General features: G+C 42.2%; 1 protein-coding gene across 1 annotated transcript in view; it reads left to right on the forward strand.

The window, feature by feature from the left end:
• Window positions 1–1,135: 1,135 nt before the first annotated feature.
• onecut3a (one cut homeobox 3a) overlaps window positions 1,136–9,204 on the forward strand; it is a 25,766-nt gene continuing 17,697 nt past the window's right edge. Inside the window, exon 1 of the mRNA XM_070447542.1 lies at window positions 1,136–2,465. Within this exon, the coding sequence (XP_070303643.1) occupies window positions 1,424–2,465 (1,042 nt within the window). The 5' untranslated portion in view covers window positions 1,136–1,423. The remainder of the gene's footprint in view (window positions 2,466–9,204) is intronic.

Consider the following 9,204-nt stretch of genomic DNA (forward strand, 5'->3'; position numbering starts at 1 on the left):
AAAACCATGTTCTACACTATTATTGCACACAGAGTGAGTCCATGCAACTTATTATGTGACTTGTTAAGCACATTTTTACTCCTGAACTTATTTAGGTTTGTCATAACAAAGGAGTTGAATTCTTATTGACTCAAGACATTTCAGCTTTTCATTTTTCATTAATTTGTAAAAATTTSTAYAAATATTTAAAACATCTCTATTTAATCTATTTTAAATTCCAGCTGTAACTCAACAAAATGTGGAAAAAGTCAAGGGGTGAATACTTTGTGGAGGCACTGTATGTCTTTCACACAACAAAATGCATAGCATTTTTCCAATGACTTCTCCCTAAATTTCTAAAAAACAAACAACATATATCATGTGTGTGAAATAAACAATGTGTGCGTCCTCTCCTGACTGAAAACTCCAAGGTGTATAGGCTACCTTGCAATTTTATGAAGTGCAAGATTGTTTAGAAGAACAGAGCTTTTTATTCATGGRAGTAGCATGATGTTYAGCATGTCAATTAATATTTAACCATTGAGAAATCACATGTCCTGGTGCCAAGTTAGGCAGCTTTATCAGGCTAAACCAAAGTCTCTTATCCAGGACTCCCAAATAGCTCAAGGTAAATGTTGCTTGGCGAGGGCTTGCAGTTTTGCTCAAGATACATGTCTGTCTCTTATCTCTTTAAATGTCTAATGTAATCTTGTTGAGGAATTCCAGGTTTAGTTTACAACATGAGCAAACCTCTGTCTGACAAAGGGCTAATGATGTCAGACAGCCCCAGACTGAATCAGTGGCGGACTGGGACCAGAAATCGGACCTGGGAGTTCTAACGCAACTGTCCATTTTTCTGTTGTGGCCACACTAGCCATTTTCTTCACCCGAGACACCCACACCGGACAATTTTTTCCTTGAGGCCCCCATTATTAGCCAGATAAAGATTATTTTGCCCATAAAACCCAAGTCAGATAGGGCCACTGGGCTAAAAATGGAACAGCCCATCTGGCATTTGCCCGAAATGCCAGATGGTCAGTCCACCTCTGGACTAAATGCTAACACTGTAAAACAGTGCGCGCACACATGCACAGTCACGTCTTAACATTTGCGCGGGCACGTCAACATACACGCTGGAAGCACAGCCTTTGCTTTCGATAGTAGTGGTGCGCTACAGCGAATGGAATAGGTTACAAACAAGCAGGCACCATACCAGAAGTGTGATCAGTGGTTTGTGGCACAGCTCTGTCGCGGGCAACTGATCGCTTGAAATCATGCTGGATTGACTGAAGAGGCTACTACAATCAYTGGCTTGGCTTTGAAATCGTTAACATTTTATTGGAAAGGAGTGTGTGAGACAGAGGGAGAGGGAGAGCGAGGGAACAAAAGAGTGCGCACGAGTGAGAGAGGGGAGAGAGAGGTGTAAATAAAGATTATTTCAACAATGGAACTTACAATGGAAAACATTGGAAATCTGCACGGCGTATCTCATTCTCATCAAACGGGTGACTTAATGAACTCTCCGCACCACGCACGGCAGTCCTTGGCGTCGCATCGGAACTTGGTGTCGCACGGACGGTCAGCCATGGTGTCCAGTATGGCCTCAATATTAGAGGGAGCTGGGGAGTATCGCACAGACCATGCATTGTCCGGTCCCTTGCACCCCGCCATGACTATGTCCTGCGACTCCGGGATGACCATGAGCAGCACTTACACTACGCTAACACCGCTGCAGCACCTGCCTCCCATAGCCACCGTCTCGGATAAATTTCACCATCATCCTCACCCGCACGCTCACCACCATCCGGCCCATCAGCGTCTCYCCGCCGGTAACGTCAGCGGCAGCTTCACGCTCATGCGGGACGACAGGAGCCTTGCCTCAATGAGCAACCTCTACGGGCACTACCCTAAAGACATGTCCGGCATGGGCCAGCCACTGTCCCCTCTCTCCAACGGCCTCGGGTCTTTGCACAACTCGCAGCAGACTCTTGGCCCCTATGGTCCGGGAGCCCACCTCTCCAACGACAAGATGCTCTCGTCGGGAGGCTTCGAGTCTCACGCAGCGATGCTGTCCCGGAGCGAGGAACACCTGGCCCGGGGATTTGGGGGCCACGGGGCCGGGATCATGTCATCCCTGAACGGTATGCACCATCACAGCCATCCGCACTCTCAGGCTAACGGATCCATGCTCTCTGACCGGGAGAGGCAGACGGCGGGGGGCGGGCAGGGAGGTGGGTCCGGGCAGGTGGAAGAAATAAACACCAAGGAGGTGGCACAGCGAATAACGGCGGAACTCAAGCGCTACAGCATTCCCCAGGCCATCTTCGCCCAGCGGATCTTGTGTCGGTCCCAAGGAACCCTGTCTGACCTGCTGAGGAACCCTAAGCCCTGGAGTAAACTCAAGTCTGGCCGGGAAACCTTCCGGAGGATGTGGAAGTGGCTGCAAGAACCCGAGTTCCAGAGAATGTCGGCACTCAGACTAGCAGGTGAGTAAAGAGACGTCCAAATGTGAAGGGATCTTAGAAGTCAATGTGGCGAGACTATCAATCGCTACTCAAACAGATATCACTGTAACAAGTTAGCATGGATTCTTTGAGGAGTTAACCATGGCTATTATTCTTTAAACTTTGTTAAACCAGCATGTTGAATTGGTTGTTTGAAAAGATATATAAATCCAGATTGGATTGACTGCTTCATGCTCATATAATAAAGTATGAAAGAGTAAACAGTAGCTATGCTGTGGTAGTCTACTCTGCAGGTGATATTCTAATTCGCGGTTAAACTTGAAGAAAACAAATAGAAATTAACTTGTTTCAAGTTTTTGAATACTCACTAGTATGCTTCCAAACGTTATACTTGTATCAATTTTAAGCACGCGCGTAATGGGGAACACACACACACGACAAGGTGTTTAGACCACAGACAATAGGAAATCAAACAGGGAAAGCCCTGCATCAAATTGATTGTGCTTCTCTGTAACTGTATCATTGGGCCACAATAACGCATGTTGGCCTACACTGGTGGGATTATTGACCAGAAGTTCAACATGCACACATTCACTCTTCTTCTGGTGTTGAGTCGTTCCATTAGCCTCATGTTAAATATCGTTTTGTCAGCGTATTATGTATCAAATGGAACTGGAATTCTCGTGGGCTTTCCCTTCCCCTGTCTACTCCGCGAGGCGCAAACAAGGCGCGTCTGAGATYCTAGGGCCTAGCAGCGAGTCGGGAGCGTGACCTCTTGCGAATCGATACTTCGGGTCCCCGCGTCCCTTTTCAAAGTAGAACACTGATAAATGATCGATTTGGATCTGAAAGACAGCTCAACAAACAGATGCGCCTGTCTTTGATTTTCAACATTCTGCGGCTTACACTTTATTTATAAAGTCTTCAAGTCCTTTATGGGTGGAATAGAGACTTCATAGTGATATATTGTGATTATGAATAAGTAAAAGTAAAAGAAGAACTGAAAATAAGAACTGAATGGAGGTGAAATAAAAATAGGCCTAATGTCWGAATGAACCGTGAACGATGACTTTCCTTAAATCTACAACATACCAAGTCTAAAACATCAGCAATAACACTACAGCCGAAGTTGTACATTGTGTTGTAGCATGTACTGGCTCTAAAAATACATAAGCCTAGTATAGCAGCCTAAAATGTTGTTGTTTTTACATAGGTCTGTGCAACTCTAATGCACAAAACTAAAAAGTATTAAGGCCTACACTAACCTACTTAAGGATGGCAAAGCAAAAAAGCTAAAGGCGTTTACTTCAATAATGTTATTGGTATTAGTTGAACCCCAAACATAATCAATACTTGGTRTCAAGTTTGGAAATGCACCAGAAATGTACAATTTAATTGGCAATCGTTGCTATAATCACTCCACTTTGAGACTGAGAAATATATTTCGAGAGATGGGATGTTTATATAGCTACGATTGAACTATTTATCCATTATTTCCAAATTTACCTCTGAATTCACAAGTTATAACCATTTATTCATTCATCAGTTAATTTATTAATTTTGCCAGTGAGAGGTAAGAGTTTGGAACAATGACCACCGGGCTATCCCAAGCCCCTGCGGTGAAAGCTCCAAGAAGGCAAAAAAAAAGCAACCGAAAATTGTGTTCTTGTACAAGCTATAAAGCTTAGGAGCTAATTAACGAGTTGGAAGTGAGGGCCACTTTCATTGATGTTTCTGCAAATGACTCGGTTTGGACATGCACGCGCTTCAAAACGCCAATCAGTACTTCTCTGTCTTATTTCAGTGGACAGTTCAATTAAGCAGATATAGTGGCATATTTTAGTTCCAGTCAATGCCCTATTGAAAAGCACTTCATGGAATATAAATTGTTACTTTGCACATTTAGCGGCGTTTTGGTATATAAAGATTTAAACACTCCACAATTGTCTCTTTAAGTGCCATTGCTAAACCTAATTAAACCTAATTGGGCAGTGGGGTTTTTATATAGTCGCAACCTGGTCTCAGAGCATTTCGTTTTATTTTGTACATAAATCCGAGACACTCCATTTAGTATGATTTGTTACATGGTTACATAAGGAAGATGTTTACTTAAGGCAAAAACAAAGTAGGATGATTGGTAGGGTGAACGGGTAGGCTTATAACGCAAACTTCTAGCAACTCATAGGTTGCAAGTCTGGGTCTTATTACAGACAACTTTAGCTAATTAGCCACTTTTCAACTACTTACTACTTTTTAGTTACTTTTGCAACTACTTAGCATGTTAGCTAACTCTTCCTCTAACCCTAACCTTAACCCTTTTAGCTAACCCTTCCCCTAACCCTAACGTTAACCCTTTAACTTAACTCCTAAACTTAACCCTAACCTTATCCCTAACCCCTAGCCTAGCTAACGTTAGCGACCTAGCTAAAATTCATAACATATCATATGTTTAGAAAATTCATAAATTTTTCAAATTCGTAACATATTGCACGTTTTGCAAATTCGCAACATATAATATGAATTATAATTTGTAACATATCATACTAAATGGTTGATGGCCATCCACAAACTAATACATACCATGCAAAACGTAACATATCATACTAAATGGAGTGTTTCGGATTTACATACAGAATAATACGAAATGCTCTGAGACATGGTTGATTGTGAACTGCATGCACTATACTAGAACTATGGCACATAACTTCCCATACTTGTGTTTCTGCATGCATAGGGTCTATATGTGCAGCATGCATGTCCGTTCGTATGCATTATTTTTTAGAATTGATAGACCTATGCTCCATTTGTTCCCCGGTGGGTATTTGCCTGAACGCATTAAGGTTGACTTCGGATATTTGAGGATGATATAGGCTACATAGACATTCTTCATACTTCAATAGGCTATTCTAATCAGTATAGTGCAAGTACCATAATTTATTAACAATTATCAACCATTATAGTAGAGATATTATCGTAATTGTTATGGTTATTGTTATTATGGTAATAATTATGGCTATAATTGTTTAGTAGTTGCACTCTTTGAGAGCGAGCGCTGTTCCAGCAGGGTGTCACCTGGCCCTGACGTGCTGTCTGTTGTCCTGTGAGCTACCTTGTTCTGTTGTCAGTTGCTCTCTAGCAACATGGAGTTGGGCAAAATGACAAATGACTGTGGTATGGAAATGGTGGGCGCTACATTTTACTTATTGCGTTTAAATCCACCATTATGCATGTGCGCATGCGGAGTGGGAGTTGGTGGTTGTGATTCTAAAAGGGACGCTGGCGATAGGCCTACTCGGTCGGTCATATCAATCAATACATTCAAATTACTATTCCAAATTCATCACAGTCACACAAATCAATGCCGCTGCCTTGCTTAGCTAATGTGAAAACGCCAGTGTCTGCACACTCACATGACAATCCTCCCCAGAAAATGTAAAATACGATGTAGTCCATTGAAACCCTAAAACGCATGGTTCATAATTGGAATGATGTGTAGTATTGTCCGCGTGAGGAGGGCAAGGTGAATCTCACAGAAGATACAAACCGATGAAAACAATTCGTCTTTGCATCTGTGTTGAATTCCACACTCCATCTCAATGTATTTGGTCGGGTCAATAAAGCAGTGATCGATAAGGATAGCCAGTGCATCTATCAATTATTCCGCCTCAGCACTCTCTCCCATTGGACTCTCCCAGAGTGTTGGGGGATGGCTGGGGGATTTAGGCAGGAGCTAGGAAAGGGGATGAGAGACTGGGAAAAGCCCCCATTGCACCCCATTGCCCCAAAAGCCCCCATTGCACACATTTTTCTTTCTCTCTGTTGTAATCATGTTACATGTAGACTGGATGGAAAACTCCCCCTCAAAACGCCATTTGGGGGTTGGGTTATATAATCAGCTTGGATCTGTGTAAACATGTATCCATCAACGCATTGTTCCAGAATCACTCCGGAGCCATGAGGAAGACAACAGAGAGACAACCAAAATGATTCGATCCTGCCAAACCTCCCATGTGGAAAATACGACGCAATGAAATATTACGCAAGAGAATCGATCTCATTTATCCAAACATGTAAAGGGGGGATATCAACATTTTATCGTTTGTAAAATGTCGATTTTGAGGATGAGATTATGCTCTGTTCTAGTAATAGGCTATTCAATGAAAATACAGGCAAATCATGGATAGGGAGAGAATAGCTCAATAAAAAACTTCATCACAGACTAGGCCTAGTCTACATGCCAATCACATCAAAGGAGGTCAACCTGTCTGCTGTCCCCATACTATTACTATGGAGCAAGATTTTTTGGGGATGGCTAGGATATTCATGATAAACTAATATAAGTGAAAGGAGTATTTTATGAATCTATCATCCAACAGTTTATATGCACAAGTAAGCCACATGTATGCAGCCTCCCTACTCCCGAAGTAACGCTGCCTGTCTGGGACATAATCCAAATGCCATCACTGTACCTAAGCAACGACCAACCCAGCCTGCTCCACACAGCACTAGCATTTCCAGCCACCTCCAAGTGCAGGCTACATAAATGTTTACCCCCACCTAACTAAACCATTTTCAACACCTAACAAAACCATTTTCAATTGGGATCACCGCTGTCTTTGGTGCTGAAATCTTTATATGAATGGCGCTGTTGGCCTGTGTTTGAGGCCATGTATTATGGCTTTAATAAGGGGCTGTACAACATGGATGAGGTATGCTATGGAAGTAGGCTAGTGTGCCAGATGAGTCAAATTAAATAAATAATGTATATATATATTGTTCATAGGCTAGCCTGCGTCTAGCATAAGTCCTTTACCCAACACCAGTCAACACGTGATCAATAATATTACACAATTTCACAATCAGATCCGTCTCACCATCTTGTTGTAGGCTATGTTAAGACACATAGTCCAAAGTCCAAAGAATAAGGTCCATATTCAATCAAATCCGGAAAACGCTTTCCCTGGATATTCGCCTCCAAAATACACATTTTCCTATGGTGCACAACAAAACTAAAGGTTTCAACAAAAGAGACTGAGCATAAAATTAATCAAAAGCTGTGAAGCCAGAATGTTGTTAATAATCTTCCCAGGAAATCCGGTTCCTCTTTTTGATTGCATAGAACCTTTAGAAGTGATTGATTTAGGATAATCGAAAACAGGCTTTTTCATAAAGAGACGTGTTGATGCAGGCCTGCGAAATGATCGATGCGGACTTTAATAATTGATAAGCATGGGGAAGACAACGGGAGAAAATCATGCAGCTGCGGTTTCACAGACGCTCTTCGTTAAGCACAGCAATGTGTGTTGTAAATACTGGGATTCACACACGCGCGCTCGCGTACACACCACACACAGTGAAATCCTGTGGCTGTTGTGGACAATGGCCAGTACGCAGCCATTTTCCCCGGTGCAATAATGAAAAGCTATATTCACATTCTTCAAATCCATTCCAAATGTTTGTCAAGGCAGCCAGATGACGAATAATGATTTGTTCTGTGTTTTTCTGCCTTCGAGGAGGCGAATTGTGCACTCACATACATCTCCCAATTTTTACAGTGTAGCGTGCCTGCATGTGCGTATGTGATCAGGATATAGAGTGCGCCATACATTGTTATGTCCGATCTGAATCTGTATCGATTTCCATTCTCGGGTCTCTCCTTTCCATCGCTGGAGCTGTGACATGCAGGCATACCCCCCTTTCCCCCTCCTCTTCTGTCCAATACCATTTCCCCCATTAACAGCTCACCCTTCATAACATACAACGGAATGAATAATAAACGCACGCTTTCATTGGCACGATGCAGCTACAGCATATGCTGTAAAAACTGGTATTCCACTAATCATAGGCTATGTTATGTTGACATTTCTCAAAAATTGCGAAGCAGTTAACCTATGCTGTAGATAAGGGAATAGCCGAAAATGACATTAGCTTAATTTCGTCCCATCAACCCAGTATAGCCAATAGGCCTATGGCCAGACAGACCTACGGTGAAAATGACAATGTCTCCATTAGGTAAAGGGATCAATAACAGAAGACTGTTCCGTCACTTACACAAGCCAATGTGGGCAGTCGCTCCACTCACACTGTACAGTAGTAGCCTTTAGTATAACATCAGAACTTCACTGTCTCTTTTCCATATTTTCATCACATATGCACACACAAAAGAGAGATAATACACACGGGGTCTTTGCAATTATAAATGCAGCACATAGTTCTAACCCGTTTGCATCAATAGGCTTACAGTCTAGAATACCGTCTATTCTATTTTAGATGATCAATTCCTACGCTTTTCTGTCGCCCACTCTACAAACCGGATCGATAGGAGAGAATGACCTTTAAATCAAATTGCTAGGAGAATGAACTGTGCGCATGAGGTTAGCATCAAAGGGTTAAATGGCATTGCGTCACTGATTTCAAATATCAAACAGTAAGGGAAGCCATTTTCTGAAGCCATCCTATAAGATTATTGTTGTAAAATCACAGCAACACTCCCCTGCCAGATAATAGAATCATTATTTTGTTTGCATTATATGTATTATTAGACACATGAAATGCATTGAATATTCTATCCAAAATCAATGTCAATAAGCCTAAGCTTATACTGTATTGTCATATTTGGCACCGTAAAAACAAAGGCATCTTGAATTGGGTCGATTTCCATAAATATTTTGGTGGCGTGGAATCAGAGTATACGAGACCACATTATCCCTAGCCTACCTATAAGCGTTACTTGGTTGTTTGAAACCTAACTGCCCCCCCC

Source organism: Salvelinus sp. IW2-2015, linkage group LG16, assembly GCF_002910315.2.
Source record: "Salvelinus sp. IW2-2015 linkage group LG16, ASM291031v2, whole genome shotgun sequence".
Classification (NCBI taxonomy): domain Eukaryota; kingdom Metazoa; phylum Chordata; class Actinopteri; order Salmoniformes; family Salmonidae; genus Salvelinus; species Salvelinus sp. IW2-2015.